Source organism: Prunus dulcis, chromosome 8 (genome assembly GCF_902201215.1).
Source record: "Prunus dulcis chromosome 8, ALMONDv2, whole genome shotgun sequence".
Lineage (NCBI taxonomy): Eukaryota > Viridiplantae > Streptophyta > Magnoliopsida > Rosales > Rosaceae > Prunus > Prunus dulcis.
In genome coordinates, this window is record NC_047657.1 from 2,918,951 (window position 1) to 2,940,101 (window position 21,151).

The window sequence follows — 21,151 nt, forward strand, 5'->3', positions numbered from 1 at the left end:
GTACCCACATTGAACTTTTACTTTGTTCTAACACACCTATAGACTTCCACACTCGCATGAATTGGCCATTTCATTGATTTCGTCTTATTTCCTAGTTGACTGTTCATTTGTTACACTGAGAATTAACAAGAAACTAGATGACCTGAAAGGCTGAAAGTCATCCCTGTTTAGCTGTATAGACACCATCAGCTTCCAATTTTGGAGCATTATCTTAAAATTGCTGAAACCCGGTTCTTGTAATGGATCCAACCTTTTTGCTATGGTCCGAATTTAAGGTGAAAATGATGTTGTACTTGTTTCTTAAGAAGGTAAATTTTATCAGTTTTTGAATGGTTTTTCATCGAATTGGCTAACTCTAACAACACTTCAAACACTTCCCCATTCCTAGGATTAGTCTCCATAATCTTGTCTCTTAGTATTTTTCTGCTTTTCTTTGTTGAAAAAGGAACCAGTTCCCCACTAGAGGTGCTTTATCAATGCATGCTTATACACATAGCACCAGCTTTTCAACTGCCAGTAAGAGTTTTTCTGTTAAAGGTAATTTGTTTAAACAGTCAATTTTAATTTTTATCTCTTACATCTTTCTTTCCTGTTGGATAAAGTTTACTCTGCTTATCTGTGTTCTTTTGTTTCTGAACCTGCAGGAACTAGTGCTCATAATGTATTTGCTTCTTTTGATATCTTCAAAGGAAAAGCTGCACTCTCTTTGGATCCTGTTCTCCCAACATTCACCAAATTGGAAGTATGCATCTTTACTTTTTCATTCATAATTTCATTGATCACCTTCTTATGAAGGGATTCAAGGATGTATCTCCTCATTCATCTCTTTATATATTGTATAGTCTGGAAATCTTGTAGTTAGTCGGCGTGGTGTTGTCATGTTGAAGTTCACTCCTGCCATTGGCGAGCGCAAGTATGACTGGGAAAAGAAGCAGGTAATTTCCATAGCGGTTCTTATTTACATTGTCTTGATTTTCATTTTGTTTACTTTCCAAATAACTAAGTAATCTCAATGACATTTGTTAGGTATTTGCTTTATCAGCAACGGAGGTTGGCTCTCTGATAAGCTTGGGTCCCAAGGATTCTTGTGAATTCTTTCATGATCCCTCAATGAAATCAAGGTTGATTTTCTGACCTGCTACTTTTGCGGAAACATGTGTAACAAGGGTGATTTCTTTTTTCCTTACCTCATGGAAAGAACTGCATTTTGATAACACAATTTTCAGAGGGCATCATTTTTTTGTTTCAATGTGAAAACATCAGTTGTTTTTGTATTATTTTCGGGACATAGATAGTAATTGGCTTTAATGAGCAATTCATGTTACAGTAATGCTGGTCAAGTGAGGAAGAGCTTGTCAATTAAGTGTCATGCAGATGGCAGTGGCTACTTGGTTTCTTTGGGTAAGTACACTATATCTTCTTGTATTCCATTGTTTACTTAAATGAATGTGAAGTTCTTACTAAGTGAATTATCTGCTTGTATTTACATTTTCTGAAAAAATAAAATAAAATTGAGTTTGCGATTTGTCAAGTGTTGCTTTAAATTCAAGCAAGTGATTTGAAGTTTCGATGCTTTGAGTAAAAATTCTGTGTGCTTTTAGTTACTGAACCTTGGTCTAAAGTTGTACTTTTGCTTCATTTAGTCATGTGGCTATAGAGATATATGGGATTGATGCTATCTACATTTGACATTGTGCCCCCTACTTTTGGTGACAGCTGTTGTGAACAACCTCCTCAAAACCAAAGAGAATTTCATAGTTCCTGTCACAGCTGCTGAATTTGCTGTTATGAAGACTGCTTGCAGTGTATGACATGACTATGAATATAAAGTTTCTTATAACTGGAATAATAATTAGGGATATGCATTTTGATGCTTGTAATAAAAACAAATATTTCTTGTGCAGTTTGTGCTGCCCCACATCATGGGTTGGGATAGGTTGATGAGCAATATGCCGACAGTTGTAGGAGGGCAACAATCAAAAGTGGTTCCACAACTTTTGGATGAGTGGGATAGATGAAGTCCACCAGTAATCTCATCCGTATCAAGCTTAAGGAACTTGGACTTGCAAACTTTTGTTCCTAGTACCATGGACTTGCAAGATTGTGTGCTTTAGCATGGACTTATCGTGTATAGTGTATTTTGATCTGTTGCCAAAAGCTTATTTGACCTGGTGTAGACATTTCTGGCTTAAGATGCTCAAGCGACTATTTTCAGCATGTTATGTATTTAAGATAATACTAGTGGGTTTCAGCTCATTTATGGGGATGTTTTGCTTGAAGCCTTCGAAATGAAAGGTTCTGATTAATGAATAGATTCGATTAGTGTCTAATTATATGATGTTACTGCTTATAATTTGCGCTAAGATTACTTATTTTGGGCCAAAATTCGTATACCTACCTGATTAGACTGTTACTTTGGGGATTTTCCTTTTGATAGTTTATGCGTTGTAGTAGCACCAAGCCAATTCTTGTTATACAAACAAATGTAGGTGTTTGGTGCGTGCAGTCTTAAAAAGTGAATCATTAACGTCTTTCTGTTATAAACTAAAGAGAAATTTGGGAGGGAATTGAGACAGAGAAAGGGCAGAGAAGCCTTAGATTTATTGAATGGTTTTCTCTCTTCATTCTATATCGCTTACAAGCTGAGGGATGTGTTTTTATAGGCGAAGCCTTTCAATATGTGGGCTCCACAAATAATTTACAAGCTCAAATAATTTACAACACTCCCCCTTGGAGACCACAAATGATACGGAATATGTCTCGTTAAAAACCTTGCCAGTAAAAACCCAGTGGGACAAAAACTGGTCGAAGAAAAAAAGAGTACATAACCATGCGTAACATAAAATTCTGTGTATATTGACATGCGTGCGACACTGCCTCGTTAAAACCTTGCCAGGAAAAACCCAATGGGATAAAAACCTGGACGAAGGAAAAAGAGTACAGTGTGGAAATGTCTGTATTGATGGCACGCTCCCCCTGATGCTTGGCAGAATATCTTGAAGCCATACTGTTGATCATCTGTCTGAATATCATAGTTGACACTGTTTCTGTGAGTCAATCTTTGAGCGACACTGCCTCGTTAAAACCTTATCAGGAAAAACCCAGTGGGATAAAAACCTGATGAAGGAAAAAGAGTACAGTGTATGAAAGTCTTTATGAATACCATGCTCCCCCTGATGAATATCTCCCCCTGAAAACTTCATGACTAGTTGTTTCCAGTAAGCGACCATAGAGATTTCTAGAGTCCGCATATCTAATAACACTTGGGCTATTTATAATTTCACTCAAAAATATGCCCATATATGGTGTTATGCTTAGATAGCATCAAATATGCCTCACATCATCCAAAATGATGGAGTTGAGCTCTATCTGGAAAATACGATGTCCGGTCCAATATACTTCCGGAAAATCCTTCAAGTGTCCAACGGATAATCCTCATAAAAATGCTTCAATACTTTCTTAGTATAAGCAATAATCTCGTTGGCATAATGCTCGATCTTTCAGTCGAGACAAATATTTCTGGAACTCTTGAGAAGCTTTAATGTGTTTGCAAACATATTAATAATCAATATACTCACTGAGGCAATTTATGTACATTAGTATTGAGTACAGATTTTGTGCTTCAGGCACATGTCCTTCAGGGACTTGCTTCAGGCAATTTCAATCCTTTCAAGGATTTTGTTTAAAGGGATTAAACTTTATGACACATTATATAGCTTTAACCCAGCTATTTATACATCTTTAGGGAATCACTTCGGGTGATATGCTCTGTGCATTTAATAACCCTTAAAGATAACATGTTGGTCTCCGTAAATGTGCAATAAGGGGGCACAATTGAATTTGTAAATATGGAGAAAACCCAACATTCCTTGTTTCTGCCAGAAACATTGTGTCATACAAAGTAGGTATATTCCCTTTTATTCCTAACACCCAAGTATAACTTTCAGTATTAACAAATTTTGGGGTTCGTACTGTGGGTTTGTTCTTTCACGTTCATTCTCATCTATAATGGAATTGCCTCATTCCATTTTGGCCAATGATATTGTCGACATTTAATAATTGAACGTGGTTCCAATCAACACAGCCCATTGATGATTTGAGTAGCTACTTCAAAATCAAAATTTGTCATTCATCAATTCATGATCCCACCATTCTCATGTGCATGCGCATGCATCAATTATAAGCATTTCTTTGCTTTTGGGTACCCAAGCCACTGCAGGGGGCTTTTATTATGTGAGAATGTGGATTATAACCTCCAATGGAGCTTTATGTTATAGTAGGGCGTGGATAATCTCCATTTAGGGAGTTGGAACATTTAGAACCATATATCTGGCATGCTGCAGGCATGCCACAGATTAATATATACATGTCAATTAATTTCTGGGACTTTAACCCATACAATTTGCAACGCATTAGGCGTGCACAATATCAATATTGACATGTCAAGGGATTGTCCTTTCGGGACTTCAATCCACATCATTTGCTACGCAACAGGCGTGCATCATATTGATCACTGCTATACCCATATTTTGTTCTTATGGGACTTTAATCTGTGCAGTGTATTATCAATGTATCCAACTTGCAATTTGTAAAATTTGCATTAATAATTCATGGATACATACAAGCCATTCTTTTGGAACAGACTTATCTCCCCATTTGGTTACCTTTCAAGATAAATATCAAATAAGTATATAAGCATAAAATAACACAAGTATTGCTTACATCCTTAGGTGGGAGAAACTTTTCTCAAGTATCATTCAAGCTCATATCGGCCCAGTAAATGTAGTGCTTGATGATCTAGTTATATCCTGCAAAGCAAAATCACAATTCTTTTCTCTGTCAATAACTCTCAGAGTTAGGATCACTTCATGGATTCTTTCTTCAGATGTTCATTCTAAAGAAATAAAATCCCTTATGAACAGAGAGTTATAAAAAGAAAGAAAAGATACAAAAATTGTGATATTGATTGCAAGGTAAGGTAAGCAATCAGGGAAGGGAGCTGGTGGGAGCAGACAAGCAGCTCATCAATCAAAGAAGGAAGCTGGTGGGAGCAGAAAACAAGCTCTCAATTCTCCTAGTCTAGAAGGACCTCAGGAGATTAGAGCATAAGGCCGCCTTCACAATTCCCTGATCTTGCAGAAACATGATCAGGGATAGTCTTGCTTCCTAAATGGATGATCAGAGATAGTCTTGCTTCTCAGGCATATTAAGTGCTTAATGATAAGAAAAACAAGTAGATATAGCATCATTTTGTATGGGAAAACTGGATGTCTTCTCCAAAGAAAATTTCGTTAGTAACACATTTATACACAAATACAATGAATAGATAGAACCGGTGAATTTCAAATTAACCATAGGAAAAATTGCGAGATTCTCAGGATACTTTTGAAAAAGTAGCTCCGTGAAATCCGTAAAGCAAGATCGGCTTTGAAAATAATACTTGAAAACGCCGAAAGTGCCGACAGGCATTATCAGAGGCCACGTGAAGTTTTGGACTCTTGCGAAAGAAAAAGATAATGTGGGGATTCGAGAAGATATTGGAATCCTGAAAAGTTGCCACATTTTCGTCTATAGATATTGCCTTCGCAAAACTTAATTGAGCAACTGCGTTTCAACTCAACTTCCTTCAGAGGCTTCCAGAACATAATGTAATTTTATAGATTTTACAGGGCCTGCACCTTCATTGCAGGTGGAAAAATCTATCTGTTGTATGTTCATTTGCTGTTATAATAATTGCACATGTTCTTAAACTTGCATCTGTGGTTTTTACGTCTTTTCAAAATGACGGTTTGGAACCTTGTGCCTTATAGGTTCAAATAACCACATCAAATCTCTCATATTTCCATGCATGTGAGCCCAGAACTTTTGGTCTGGGTTAAACCCAAACTCATAATTAATTCGCCATTTTCAAATGGACATGAAATATGAATTGAGTAAAAGCCACGATAATATCTCAATATAGTAGTTGAGAGCATTAACTACTATGTACCCACAACTTCAAGTTTAGGATCTCTCATATATTTGGATCCATGGGCTTTGGACCCAGATATAACAAAATATGTGGGGAGCCTCAATTCATCATTTGAAGTTTATACTGATATTATCCATTTCACGGTGTATTCTTAACAACCGGATTCACAAAATATATTTCGTCCTTGAGGTGTCGATTATAACATAATCGAACTTTATTAAGTTCATCATTCTCTTGTGCCAAAGAAATATGTGGTGTACCACAATTTGCAATAATACCTCAAGGGTTGTCCTTTTAACAGTTAGAACGTTAGGTTCCCAACACTTGTCAGATTTTGAACTTCAGGCCAAAATCACATATTCTCATGGTATGGATATTCAATCCCCTTAGATTTTGAACTTCGGCCAAAATCACATATTCTGCATGGTATGGACATTTGTACAATTTTCTATACATATTTCGGGACTTCAGGCCCTTACATAATTGTCCATATTTTAAGGAACTTCTGGCATCTCATTTAATTGCTCATCCATGAGTGTAAGGAACTGCAGGTTCCCTTTTGTATATAGTGACGGTTTACCCAAAATGGTTAATATTTATGCATACGTCACTATTCATATATCCGATACTATTGACGTGTACAGTACATCTGCCAGTACAGTTATCATCCATGTGTACGGCACTATGAACCAATACGGTACTATTACATCATTAAGGAACCCCAGGTCCTTATTCACATGTCAGGGATCAAGGACTCTTAAGTCCGATCACATATTTACAAATATAGTACCGGAGAGACTGCCAGCTCTCATATCAAAATCATCATCAAGGATCTTCAAGTCCTGATGTAAATGTATGATGAGGATCAAGGAACTTCTGGTCCTGATCTGTATACTGTAAAAACTCATCATACAGTACAATTAATCCATAAAATAAATTTACTTGTATGGACGTTAATCCCGCACCATACTTTAAAATAAATACTGTCGTATGGGTAATAAACCTACATACACCATACAGTAAATAAATTATTTGTGGGTTCATATTAACACCACAATTAAATAATAGATAATATTATTATCGTTTGTGGAAGACATCATGATTATCTCACAAATCAAAACGCTTTCCACCTATAATCTGCACACCTGCACTTATATTGATACTAAAATAATAGAGCATCAGTACTGGAGTTTTTCTAGGAAATTCTTACTCACGAAGATCCCAATGTGCGGTCAAAGGTTTGCAGTGCTCTGTGCGGTCAAAGGCTTGCAGTGCTCTGGGGAATATGTGCCCGCACAGCTCGTATTTTTATAGTGCCCCCATCTTGCTGTATCCCACTATCTCCAGTGCCTTGGGTTGTCCACGTACGCGGCCATAGCCTCAGCCCAGTGGGTTTCCAAAGCAGTTCAATCATTGCTTTTACTTGCAATCACTTGTCGAAATTTTAAAGCATTGCATTCTGTCAAATGTCGACCACATGCATTGCTGACTAGCTTGGCTTCTTCAAAGCTCAAATTGAGAAGCTGTCAGCTAGAATATTTTATCATATCAGTGGCTGCACACCACTGTTCCTTCACAAGCCAAGGGTTTTTTTTTTTTTTTTTTTTTTTTTTTCAAATCTCGAATCTTTATCACCATGGTGGCTAAGAGCAGTAGCCTCTTTGTTTTATTTGTTACTGTGCTAAGCTCCTCTCGTCCGCCATCAGAGCCTGGTTCGTGCTCAACAAGCCCAGCCATCTCTGCAAGGTTCGTGACTTCAACACCAGGTGTCTCAAAGTTCTCAGGTTGTCCAGGGGTCTTGCTTCCCCATTGACGGAAGCCTTTCAAGTCTTCTTCCTTGGGATATACCACATCTGATGAGGTGAAAGTGCCGATAAACATATGCTGCTCCATTGAATTGTGGCAGCACCAACCAGCACGTGAAAATCAACTTGGCATACGGCCAAATGGGAAAGCTCGCACTCACGTCCAAGCACGGCCAGCAGAGTCAGCAGGAAAACATCTGCCGCTTTTCCACCGCCGAAGACGTTGTGCACGGGCTTCTCCCTCCCAAAGAGACTGTAAACCTTGGCCTTCAACGACGCCGCATGGCCGCTGCTGACGGCCTTCTCGTGCAGCGACTCCACCGCCGGCGATACTGGCGAATTGTGGCCGTGGAATCGTCATCGGTGGATCGGAAGTCCTTGTCGTTTTGCCAGGAGCGGCCGAAGAGATCGGTGTCGTTGCTGAAGCCGGGGCCGAACTGATCAGAGCCGCAGGTGAAGCGGCCGTAGTTGACGAGAATGTAGTTTTGGCCGATAGAAACGGCGTCGTAGGAGGCGGGGTCGACGCCGTTTCGCTCGTGTCGCAGTCTTATGCAGTTGAAGCCCAACGACGCGATGCGTTTGGAGATGGCGTCCACCGACTGCTTGCTCAGGCCTTCAGCGACGACGGGTTCGAGATGCGACACCCAGTTCATGCAGGCCAGCTTCACGCTCTGCCCGCTCTCGTCGACGATCCACCGTGAGCTGGTGGAGAGTGGCACAGCTGAGACTGTTGCAGGCAAGACCGCGACTGTGAGAAGAGAAGCGATGATCGCCATGGTGGGATCTCATCTGGTTTGGATTTGGTTCAGTAATTGGTGCAGGCATCTTTGTGCTTACTGGGCAAGAAACTCATGACCATGCAGGTCAAGCTGAAGCGCCCTATCACAGCCCATGCAGATGTCTTGGATGGAAGAAGACTGGGAGAGGAGCGAGTCCAGGACGCAGATGGCCTTGGACCAGTTGCGTGAGCTGCAGAGCTTGGCGAGCTCCGCTCTCTAGGAGACAGCTACGGCCATTCTGAGTCACCGGAGCAAGGCAGAGGGAGGTGAAGATTGCAGGGCCAGCGAGGAGCAGAACGCTGTCGGCAGAACAGTACCACGGCCTTGAGATTATGCCGAGGAGAAGTGAGCTGAACGGTGGTTTTGAGCTGCGAGCAGATTATGCGGTGTTGGGGCTCTGATGAATTTGGATCCTTCGGTGGCAGAGGATTTTGATTTCTGGGTTTCTCAGAGGATTTTGATTTCTGGGTTTCATCAGAGAATTCAGCTGGTATTGTTAAAGCGAATTCGTGCCGATAACGTGTAATAAATTGAAAGAGAAATTGGAGAGAAAAACGGAGGAAGCAGAGGAGGAACTCTGCAAATCTCAATTCACTTTTGATCCGTTCATCCAATGAGTTTTGTAGACAGAATTCTTACAACATGTGGGGCCCTTTCCAACATATAGGCTCCACACTCAATTATTTACAACAAATAGCTTATTGTTAATTAGTAATTATTCAATCACTAAGTATTTATTTTGGTACTAGCCTTGCATCCATTCAATTCGAGTTCAGTTGTCCTGTTACCATTTTCCCTGTGCCACCCTGTTTCTTCCTTATTTTTGTGACACCTATCCTCTCTCACTTACCATTAACCTAACTCTGTTAACTTATCATTGAATTAAAAAACATTGAAACTACAAAAGCAAAAACCCAGCAGCCCAGCAGCCAACGACGAATCACCCACCCAACTCAAACAGCCGATCACCACAACCTTCCCACGTTTTCCACCCAACCCGGGGCCCCCCGCGCCCCCCCTCCCCCGGAAACGGATCTGGCAAACATCCAAAGGCTCCAAGGCTGAAAATTTGAAGAACTGAAAGACCTAAAAAAGAGACCTTTCAAGATTTTCTGGCATCGTTGAGGCGGAGAGCATGAGGTCGTTTGGAGAGAAAATTTTGATTTGGTGAGGAAGGGAAAGCAAGGGTCACGGTTGATAATGCACTCGAAGTGGAGATTATGTGGCTTAATTCAACAATCTTGATCTGGTTTGGCAATTTTAAGAGAGAGAAAGGGAGGCTTGGGGCGGTGGGTGCAAAGGAGGTTGTCGCTGGGTTGTAGAGATGACGAAGACTTAACAGAGTTAGGTTAATGGTAAGTGAGAGAGGACAGGTGTCACAAAAATAAGGAAGAAACAGGGTGGCACAGGGAAAATGGTAACAGGAAAATTGAACACATTCAATTCAGTCATACTAAATGAAAAATCACCATGTTCGCCTATCATATGCATGTTAACCACATTCTACCCTATTCATTTTAATCGCATGAAGACGATGGATGCATGGTTTCAACGATTAAAATGACTAAGGTAGAATGTGGTCTCTCTCTCTGTATTTTTTTGTTTTGGAGACCAAGATGACTTGAGGAGTAGGAAAAGGAATTATAACACGGATCAAATACACACGAGATAATTATAAAGCAAGCAATTTGCAGCAGAGTAAAACTGTGAAAGAGAATTTGAACTGTCAAATTTTCTTCTCCAAAAAAAAATAATAATAAAAGTAGTTTTTACTTTTTTTTACTTCAAAAGATAAGACACAAAATGGGGAAATTTACAAAAACAAATACAATATAGTGTCCTTCAAATGACCAATATCATCTAAATCATATGGAACCACACCAAACACATGTCTTACCTAATACCATTGCTTCAAAGTTTTAATATAAATGAACTAATGCAAAAGCAGTCAAAATTGTACTATGATTCCTTTGAATAGGGGATGAGTAGGAAGAGCCGCACAAGGCACAAACAAGACTGACAGCAATGTTCCACGTCAATACCAACCTACCAAATAAATTCCAGAGGCTAATGAATATCGAAACAAGTTTTCATCTCCCACCAAATAAACTACTAGAGTTTATAACTAATCGAAGCTTAATTATATAGATAGTGCATTATATAAAGTACTTAAACATTGAGAAGAAATAGCATAACATTAGACGATTTATCAAATTAGAGTGATTTAACAAATTAGAGTGATTTAACAAATTAGAGTAATTTTTTTAGACGATTTAGATTATTGAAATACAATGCACGATGGGCTATAAACGGATATCTCTCAATTAAACCTCTCTCTCTCTCTCTCCCTAAAAGAATATCTCAATTTACATTTGAGAAGTCTGTAAGAAATGTATATTACTTCCCTTCCCTTATCCTTGCAAGAAATGCAATCACCACTATAATACACCACCAATGTTTTTAGTGAGGGTGGGACCACTTTTCTACTGTAATTCAAACCGAAACTGAAAATATCAAATTGACTAAATTGCACAGATGCTCCTCGTGCGTCTTGTGGTTTGTCCATAGTATATATGTTCAATTTGACTCCATTGTGCGCACTGCGTGGAAGGATAAAAAGGTCAGTTCAATCCCTTGGCCATAGCTTGTCCATAGCTTTCTCATGTTCATGGATAAAAGGTCAGTTCATTCCTTGACCATGTTCACTTACCATCTGCATGTTAACATATTAACATTTTAACCACATTCTACTCTATTCATTTTAATTGCATGCATATGATTTCAATCATTAAATACCCCCTCCCCCTGCCCCTCAAGTATTGCATCTTTCTTTCCTGATTGTAGTTTCCAAAACTCTTCCATGGCCTCTTGTTGTTTCTTCAACCTTTCCTCCATGTCTTTCAATATAATTTCATTAGCCCTCTTCTTTGACTCACCAACTTCCTTCTTGAGTGACTCGGACATGTCAGAAATTTCATCTGAAACCAATACGGAAATTAGAAATGTGTGCGGTGAGAAGAACGGGAGGGTGCAAGTCATTCGAGACGTAAGTTTCTGACATGTCCAAGTCACTCAAGAAGGAAGTTTGTGAGTCAAAGAAGAGGGCTAATGAACTTGTACTGAAAGACATGGAGGAAAGGTTGACTGAGGACACTGCTAACCTTTGGGAATTGGTGGAACTTAAGCCATGGAAGGTAAAGTTGTTAATCCACGATTCCGCCAATTCACATGTTAAAAAAGGTATAAGGGAGACGGCTACCAAAGCTGGGGTTACGGTGGAGGTGGTGAAGGATGCTGTGATGATGGAACACTAATGGGTTCATTAAGGATTCTGTCGTGATGGACACTGATGGATTAGGTTATGGTGAATGTTGAACAGTTCATTTGCTATGTTGGCTCGGATTGTTTCGATATCATACATATGTTTGAGGTTGTATTTGCTTTATTATTATTATTTTTTCTTCCGAGGGAAATATTTGCTTTCTTTATTTCTACTCAGAATTGCAAAACTATAAAACACTACGAAAATCAATAGAAAGACAGCACACACACACCAAACAAAAACAAAACAAAAGGATCCGTGGAGTATCCAGCTGATATGAAAAGGACATAGCTTTGATTGATCACCTGAAGTTGTGTCCAAACCCATAATTCAGTAAACACATTCAACAAAAATAATCCCAAAAACCCACACAACACTTCAGACCGAAAAAACAGGGCAAGTTTTCTCTAGACTAGATACTCCAGCCTCTTGTGAGAGAGAAACTTTCCCTCTTCTGGTCAAACTCACTCGACAAACCAATCACCGTTTTCATGGCGGCGGTGATAGTGGTCCCAATAGCAAGAGCAAGGGTGAAGATAGACCACGCTTCTTCGATATATGGAGTGAGTTCTGTTCTGTTTAGTTTATTGGGTTGATACTAGTTTTGTGTTTGAATTCTAAACAAAAATTCTCTTACGGTTTGTATCCGTTGCTTTTAGGGGGCAAATTATATGTAAACTAAAACTAGTTAAGTGATGTTCTGCTTTTTTTAGTTGACTTATGAGCAGTGAATTGGCCGTTATGCCCAATGCTTTTTATGGTATAAAGTCTGAAGGGATAGTCACAATAAGAAATTTGTTCCAAGTCCATGTATTCTTTGCTAGTGTTTTTCATGGTGTTTGGGATTAATGTCTCAGTATGTCCAATGCTTTGTAAAGCTCTAGTCAGGTTAATGTTCCCAATGTTGCTAGCTAGTTAGCTTGCGAAATAACTCAAGTTTAAAATTAAATTTAACTAAAACAGATGATGCACAATGATGATTGGAAATGTTGATCAGGAATATAAGACATATATCCATCTAACAACTGGTTAAGCTAAGACAGACATTATATCAGTGCAAAACTTCTAAGCAAATTAAATTCAAGGTTACTAAACTAATTCAATGAGATTCTACGTACTAATAATCTTCAAATTTATGATACCAGATGATGAATCATTAGATCAATCCCTCCAAATACTGAATGGATTGATCGTGATCTTGATCTAGATCTCAGTTCAAATTCAGTCCACCACAGAGAGAGCTTGATACTCTTTGTCAGCAATGGCTGCTTCCATAAGACGGCGCCGGCCAATTTCCCCACCATTATCCAAGAAAGACTTGAGCAAGTTTTCAGAGAAGCCCCTCAACAGCGTCACCCCTCGATGATGTTCTTCTATACAAGGCTTGTTCCAATCCCCCATATTCCAAAGCAAAATGTGTGGCACTGCATTATCCCCATACCCTTGCTCCTTAAACTCGCTCTGTTTTGCCTCATATAGAGTCTTCAAGAATGTACCATCACCATATCCTCTAAGTCGGTGAACACAAACACCTTCTTAACCATCTGCTCTGCCTTCAAGTTCTCTTTCACAGCAACTTCCAGAATGAAGTCCCATACCTTCCGACTATGAACATACAATCCCAACTCACTGCTACATGTCCTCATCATAAACTCGCACTTGGACTTGAGATCATCCCCTTCTATCGAATGCAGCAGCAGCTAATTCGGCAAATGACTGGAACTGATACCTTTCCTTTCCATGCCGTCACTTCACTCAGTTCAGATACCAAAAGTCCTAAACTCACCGCCAATTCTCTGGGGCGTATGCCCATGAAATCTTTGATGTGACACACTGCCAAGCAGTTTTTAAATTTTCCCAAACCCTGCCCCTGCATTTGCTGCTGCTGCTGTTTTAGGTACATATCCTCCACCGTTGCCTTCCACTGAAGCTCAGTCGATTCCCCAACATCCCCATCTTCTACTACATAGCGTGTGATCTCATTTGGGAGCATAGCATCCGGCTTTATTATGCTGCCATGGCCACTCAAATTGCCTCCTCTTCCTCCTGCTTTTTTCAACTCCTCCAAATACGTCGTAACTTCTGAGCGCTGTCGTCTGAAAAACATGCCTTGACGATTCCAGTGCCAAAACCTCATTCCTAAGCCGCTCCCACTCTTGTGATTGATATGATTGATTTGATTGATCTGGTTTGCATGGGAAAAGCCTCCACACAATGCTTTCACACAACAAAACGGCGCGGGAAGCACGGTGGCCTCAGAGTGTTTGCTAATGCAACACTGCAGCCTCGCTAACAAAACATCAGCTTAAGTTTCAGCATCAAGAGTACCATCTTTATCATCTTCTTCTTCGTCGTCGTCGTTGTCTTCATCACCGTCAGTTATATAATCGGATGGCTTCAAATCGAGCTTGTGCTGCTTGAATTTGTCAATATCAGACTTCAACTGCTCCATAAAGACATCCATAACCCGGTCGTGTAAGAGCTTATAGTCTGGGTCACAATGGAGCCGCTCTGCAGCGTCTTGGCCTTGTTCTATAAGGCGGTAGAGAATCTCGAGAAGGTCATAAAAACTCCCGAATGGAGGGGCAATAGAGGGGAGGTTGCAAAATTGCTTCTTGGGGTGGTTCTGGAGGAGCCAAAACACAGCCGTGTAAATGGTTATGTTATTAGCTTATCACACGTGGCATCAGATTATCCAGCGTGTGATAAAGTGGTCTACGTGCAAAGAACATGGTTTGGTTAGGCTACATGTGGCGTTGGATTTTCTGGCATGTGGTAAAGGATCCGTACACTTTGGTTACTGTTACTTTACTATGCATGGCATTAGACTCTCCGGTGTGTAGTAAAGTAATAGGGAGAGGAAAAAGGAATTTTTGTACTATATTGGGAAAAGATTAATGTTTAAAAGAATTAATTTATTGGTATTACTAAAACTAATTGTATATCATTTGGTTCGTGATTATGGATTGTAAAACTACGTGTGCCTTGATCCCTTAGTAAGGGTACGTATGTAGCCTGGGGCCTTACCCAGGTGCAGCCGCAAGATCAAGTATATTTTTGAATTTTACTTTGGTCACTAGGACTGTAATAACCCAAACCTAAATTAATATTTAATTAGTAATTTATTAAGAGGAAAAGACAATTTTGCCCTTGGAATGATTTATTAAAGAAAGGTTGACTTTTTAACCGAGAAGGGATTTGACACTTTCACACACACCGTTGCGTAGAGCATGACGAGATGAGTCCGTAGACACGAAGTGGGCTCGAATCGGAGCTTTAAAGAAGGAAATATGGTTAAAATACTCCGAGGGGCAAAACGGTAATTTGAAAAATTAGATTTTTACAAAACCTCATTCTCTCTCTTCTCCCTCAGTCTCTCTCTCTCTCTCTCTCTCTCTCTCTCTCTCTCTCTCTCTCTCTCTCGTGTCGCGAGCGCACTGTGCCTCCGTCTAGTTTGTTGCTCCGCTACCAATTCCGGCCATCATGGGCCACGGCACCGGCACCAACCTGGCCGGCCCGACCCCGCCGTCACGCCTCAGCCCACTCCTGCCGCGAGCAGCTCGCCAGTCTCCAGAATTTGCGAAAAATCACGCCGGTTTTTTCAAAACTTCGAACCGTTCATTCTCCCTCAATTCTTCTCCAAATCGGACGAGCCATGTATGGATTTTGCACCTCTCGAGCTGTTCTAGCTGCCTGTTGGGTAGGATTTAATTGGTTCTCAACGTAGGTAATTGATTTTCGAATTGAACCAGTTTTCGGCCTCCGAGTTCGGCCACTTCCGATCAGTTTTTGGGGTAGGTCCAAGAATAAAAGTGGCTCCAAATATGGTGTTATACCTAGGGTAGGAGTTTGGGGCTGTGGATTTGAGATTTTTCGGCGATGCGTAATCGTTTTGGACACCCAGCGCTGCCGGCGCATGCGGCGGCTCGTGGGCGAGAGTTGTGAAGTGATACTGTGTCCTGATGAGATACTTAGGTTGTCACAAGCGCGTAGGAATTCGCGGATCTCAATTTGGATACCGTTTGAGCCTCGAACGGATTTTACATATTGTGCGATTTTCAGGTTCAATATGGTTTAGCCGTTGGATCGTAATCTTTTTCAGATATGTTACTCTAGAAAATTTCAGAATCGTTTAGGATTCGACGGATCATGAATCGGAGTCTCGGATACTCCGAAATCGCAAACCCTAGGGCTAGGGTTTAGTAATCGTGCGATTGTACGATTGTACGATCGTGATCAATCCGACCGTCCGATCGAGACCAAACCCTCAGAACATGTGTCCTAAGTATATTGGAACTTTTAGAGGCTTCCGGATCATAATTGCGAGGTCATGTACCTGTGGGGTCCCGGGTTGACTTTTTGGGACTTTAGCGATTTTTGAGTCCCAAGATACTGCTAAACTAGTCCAAGTGGAAGGCAAGCTTTTATAGCCATAGGAACAACTTTAATCTGATGCATGTACTTCTAGGAGCCGGGGTTCAGGGTTTTTAAATTAATACTATATTGTATTAATAGAATATTATGGTCATTGAATCAGGCACCCGGGCACCAGTTGACCTGCAAAAGGGACCTTCAAGAGGTCCAGCGAGCACGGACTACCAGTGAGTGGACTCTTTGTTTTTATAAATGAATTTAAGCAGTTCAGTTTCAGTTACAGTATTTGATCTTGAATTAATTTTAGTCAAAGATTAGTGTTTTATAAGCTGTTCTATGCTTTTGAATATTTTGTTTTGCATGCTGCCGAGTGGAATACCCTTTAAAGGATATAGGAAAAGAAATTCTAGTTAATTATCAGATAAATGGCAGCAGAATTTTAGAGGTTACAGAAATTCAGTTATTCAACATATTTTCTTCAGAAACTTTATATTTTCCTAAACCACCTTGTACCCAGATATACAAATGTTGCCTTCAGTAAATAAGTTGCCTTCAGATTAAATGTTGCCTTCGGATTGTATTGGTTGCCTTCGGTTTAGTCAGCATGCTTGACAGTTGCCCCACGAGTTCTTTGGTACTCGAACTCGTGTGGAGCGAGTAATGCGGATCAGGTGGACTACGGTCCCCTGAATCCTGCGAGTTGCGGCTCGGACTGACCTCGTGTCACTGAGCCCTGCGAGTATGTGTCACCCATGGTGATGCAAGGAATTGACGGATATAAGGAATTGACGGAAATAAAGGGTACACCTAGGTGGTAGTTTTAAACTGTTTTCAATGCCTTAAGAAATTAATGTTGACCATGAGTATGATTGGCTTATATACATGTATAATTATATGAGTGCATTGATTTCAGAAATAAAGAGAATAATTTAGTTTGTATAACTGTTTTTACAGTGGGGTTAGTATGTTCATATGCTATTTTCTAAACTTTGTTTTTGGGTCCACTTACCCTTTTTAATGTTTTGCGCCCCAGGCAGTAGGCGTGCAAAGGGATCCACCACCGGGCCGTTTTCCACCTTCCGCTCTTTCCTTTTTGATGTAGGACTTTTGTTTTGTAACAAAATTGACTCCTTTGTAAATTCTTAGTAGTTGCTCTGATATTTTGCCATAGACTTAGAATTTAACTGTTTGAATGTATATATACGTATGCTGGCAGTTGGTTATATACATATATACTTGTTTGGCATGTGTAAATGTTTTGGTATTGACCCAGTTACAAGGGAGACTCTGCCGATTTTTCGATAGAAATCAACCTTGTTATTTTATCGTGCTTTGTATAGAAGGGCAATTAGGTCATTCGTGCCCGACATCCGTCAGGTGTCGGACACGCACAGGGTCTGGCTCGAATTCCAAAGTGGAACTTGGGTCGGGTCCTGTCAAGGACCATATCCTATTTATTAGTTTTATAAAGTTTGGTTTGAATTATGTCGGAGAGACTGAAGTCCAGTCGATGTGAGATTAAATGATTGGTTATATTTCAATATTACTGATTAGTTGTGGTCAAAAGGTGTTTGTGGTCTTGTTGAGTCTGAAACCTATTTGGATGGATGATTGATCCTGGTCTGAGTCTTTAGAATTGCTATGTTATCGCCCATGTAGGAATGGGCTTATTCTGTGAACTGTGTGCTTTTACATTGTGCATGCTGAAATTTGGGAATTTTAAACTACATTTTTGACAGGTTGAAAATTTTGGGAAATGTCCATTTTTCAGGAGAGACTGTGCCGAAATTTCGGCAGAAAGTCTCGTCCCTCTTTTCCTTGATTTGAAAAATATAAATAAAGGCTTTATCGTTCATAAGCGAGCCCGGCATTAGCTTGATATCTGAAATACCTTAGGATTCATCTCGGACTCCAAGGAATTTGGGGCGGGTCTTGTCAAAGTTCTCTAGGGTTAAAAATTTAGCCCTCCATAAATTTTTCCATCTCCAGTCATGCAGGGCTATATTTTAGAGTCCTTCATGTTTTATTATTTTGAGAAAAACTATGGTACAACACTCGTACATTCCACAACTATGTATTATTTAATTTAATTAAACTACTATCTAGAGACAATATTCCATATATGACACGTATACGTTGATAAGAACAAGAATTTTAATATTTTTTTTTTTAAACAACACGAATTGAAAACATTTAAAAACGTGACCATATTTTAAAAATAAAATAAAAAATGGATAGGTTTCAATGGTCTGACCTCCAACAGTCATGACCAATAATTTTTTATAATATTTTTAAACAACACTTGAAAACATTTAAAAAGATGACCACGTTGATAATTTATCTTCTTGAAAAGCACATGCATGGGGCCTACAAAAAATTTGTCATAAGCTGGGCTATTGTGGCCCGGTTAGAGGGCTAAAGGGCCAAATTTGGCCAAAAAAAAAAAAATTTTGCCCATGACTGGAGATGGGTTTTGCATTATTTTAGATCTATATTTAGGATATAGCCCATGCTGGAGATGGCTTAAACTCTGAAAATCCCTACTTTATTGGATTGGAGGATATGGCCTATCAGATACTCACACTATACTTGGTACTATCACTAACGATTAAATCCAATTCACCTAGCGTGCGGTTTTATCACGCTAGTGTTATCACACTATACAATTTATAATATAAATGGATTGATAAAACCGCACGCTAATGTTATAGACACACTGAAATATTTCTCAATATTATGTTTTCAAAAGAACTGAAAATAAAAAATAAAAAGTGAAAACGAAGTAGTTATCCAAACGGGCAATAGCAAATCTAAAATTTTAAAGTGCACATTTTGACGAAGCCATTCTTACAGTACGTTATCTGACCAAAATTCTTGTTTACTCTTCAATTTTGATGTCAATGTCACTGTGCAGCAGCGTGATCTAAAGGGCAATGCATGTAAGTTAACCAGCTGCCCACCCTTGAGGCAAAGGCCTCTTATTCGATTAAATCAATCAATTCCAATCCTTGGAAGTTGCTGTTGTTCATATATCACTATAAAGATCTTGAAATTAACTCAACAACTTGAGATACATATCGTACAAAATGGAAATCACTTGTTACATGAGGAGGGTTGTGATTCTGCAACTGCAACTCTTGTGTTTCTTGGAAGCCCAACATTTTTGTGGTGCTGATCCTACTCATGGGTTCACTCCTGTGCAATTGACTGAACACGACCGCAGGTACCATGTAACAAATCTCCGGCGGATCGTTACAGCAACGTGGATGGAGTTGAGAAGGTTTTGGGTCTCTACGCCAATGATATAAGCCCTTTAAAAAGCACAGTCCAACCGGACCACGCACAGAAATAAGAATTTCTGTATGTATTATTCTTTCCCCTCCTCTCTATCTCTAGGCTAATACCCTTTTCAAACTAAGTACCAAATTAATTTTCTTGTCGTAAATATAGTGTATCAAAGTTGTGTTTATGGCCCACGAACGTCTTCGAGTTCATGATGCGAGAAACACTTGTGTGATGCCATTCTTTTTACGTGACAGTGACATTATTAAATTAATGACAGAATAATTCAATTAAAAGATGACATGTTTCCACAAAATAAAAACTTCTCATTAAATTTGAACATATGACATTTTTGAGTGTTTATAAGTGTAGAATGTTATATCAAAATGTGTGTTTGAAACAATATATTGTCTTTGATATTCACAATTCCTAAAAAGTTGCATCTCTTGTTTTCCTAGGGGCATGGTTACACTTAAGGAGTTTGGCAATTTGAAGACCATTTTTTAGTGCCCCAGCGTAGTTCCGGCGTTACAATAATGCAGATCTTTGGTGCAGCCCATCAAGCTACAACCCCACAATTAAGGGTGTGCGATGGGGACTTGAAGTACTACACACACAATGTGGTGGCTGCAAATATCTATAATAAATGGTTCAGACTGAATGTGATTCACAATGTTGGTGCAAGGAAGGTGACGATTTTTATCGACGGAGAAAAAAAGTTAGTTGTAAAAGATCACAGTCGAGCTACCTTCTAATTCAAATATGGAGTTTATGCAGCCCCATCTGGTTCATCTCATTACATGGAAAGAATCAAGGTGGAGGGGGATCAAGCTTTTCAAAAAGTTATGGTGAAGGCCCTGGGGCTGGCTACTTAAGGATGATGGCATATTAGAATGAAACTAAATAAATGAACGAAAGACACTCAAAAGTGAAGGGCCCTAAATAAACCTCTTGCTTTATTTGGGTATTTTTATCATTTGCCCAAAATACTCATGTGTAAATACTAAAGAAGAGACAAAGACAAATACCACATTTGTTTCAATAATTTGTTGACAATACAATTGCAAAAATTAAGGCAAACATTTTAAGACGTGAATAGCGAGCGTGATTGAAAAAAAAAATCTTTTTACCAACGGTTAATATAATAAAATTCAGGCGTGTGTAGAGAGTGGTTAATAGAAACCCAACAAATGGAGTAATTTACTTCTCACAATCATTAACCGAAACACCATGAAAACAAAACAACTAACTATAGTTTATATTGTTGGAATGTTCAAACGCCTATGTCCCAGCCTTCCCTACCTCCCAGTTTCCTCGAAACCAAACTCATCAGCATCAACTCACTCCTTCGCTTTCACCACCATGCGGTGGCCGCCGAGGTCCGGCGGCCTTGGAATCGCCGCCATCGCCTATGTGGTAGTTGACTATATCCGCCACTTGTCGCCTGCGTGGCACGGCCGTCTTCAGCCAGCGCTCTTGTCCGGATTCGCTCTCATTGCCGTCAGTCGCGTCCCCTTCTACAAGCACTGGTCCTCTGAGTTCCGCTCCGTCTTTCCCTTTATTGGTTCTATGCTCTTTATGCTCTTAGCTCTTCTCTTTGAAGCTCTCTGCGTTCGAT

General features: G+C 39.7%; 2 protein-coding genes and 1 pseudogene across 2 annotated transcripts; 2 read left to right on the forward strand and 1 right to left on the reverse strand.

Moving 5' to 3' along the window:
* The first annotated feature begins 62 nt into the window (after positions 1-62).
* Positions 63-2,330, forward strand: LOC117637560 (single-stranded DNA-binding protein WHY2, mitochondrial-like). Its single transcript, XM_034372469.1, has 7 exons — positions 63-537; positions 645-742; positions 843-935; positions 1,027-1,121; positions 1,328-1,401; positions 1,717-1,805; positions 1,905-2,330. The coding sequence occupies exons 1-7, from the start codon at positions 477-479 to the stop codon at positions 2,016-2,018; spliced, it is 624 nt and encodes a 207-aa protein (XP_034228360.1). The 5' UTR covers positions 63-476; the 3' UTR covers positions 2,019-2,330.
* A 10,768-nt stretch (positions 2,331-13,098) lies between these two features.
* On the reverse strand, positions 13,099-14,014 carry LOC117636976. Its single transcript, XM_034371701.1, has 3 exons — positions 13,664-14,014; positions 13,380-13,577; positions 13,099-13,338 (listed from the first exon to the last, which is right to left on the reverse strand). Exons 1-3 carry the CDS (start codon positions 14,012-14,014, stop codon positions 13,099-13,101), a joined length of 789 nt encoding a protein of 262 aa, XP_034227592.1.
* A 5,323-nt stretch (positions 14,015-19,337) lies between these two features.
* Positions 19,338-20,385, forward strand: LOC117636977 (annotated as a pseudogene).
* Positions 20,386-21,151: the final 766 nt, after the last annotated feature.

Bases quoted from the DNA above. Each gene is read 5' to 3' on its own strand.
- LOC117636976 (XM_034371701.1), bottom strand. From the start codon at position 14,014: ATGAGGTTTTGGCACTGGAATCGTCAAGGCATGTTTTTCAGACGACAG. The intron at 13,578-13,663 runs GTGAGTTTAGGA...TTGCCGAATTAG, and splicing joins TACGCCCCAGAGAATTGGCG to CTGCTGCTGCATTCGATAGA. The intron at 13,339-13,379 runs GTGATGGTACAT...GAGGCAAAACAG, and splicing joins TCACCGACTTAGAGGATATG to AGCGAGTTTAAGGAGCAAGG.
- LOC117637560 (XM_034372469.1), top strand. From the start codon at position 477: ATGCATGCTTATACACATAGCACCAGCTTTTCAACTGCCAGTAAGAGT. The intron at 743-842 runs GTATGCATCTTT...TATATTGTATAG, and splicing joins CAACATTCACCAAATTGGAA to TCTGGAAATCTTGTAGTTAG. The intron at 1,122-1,327 runs GTTGATTTTCTG...TTCATGTTACAG, and splicing joins GATCCCTCAATGAAATCAAG to TAATGCTGGTCAAGTGAGGA.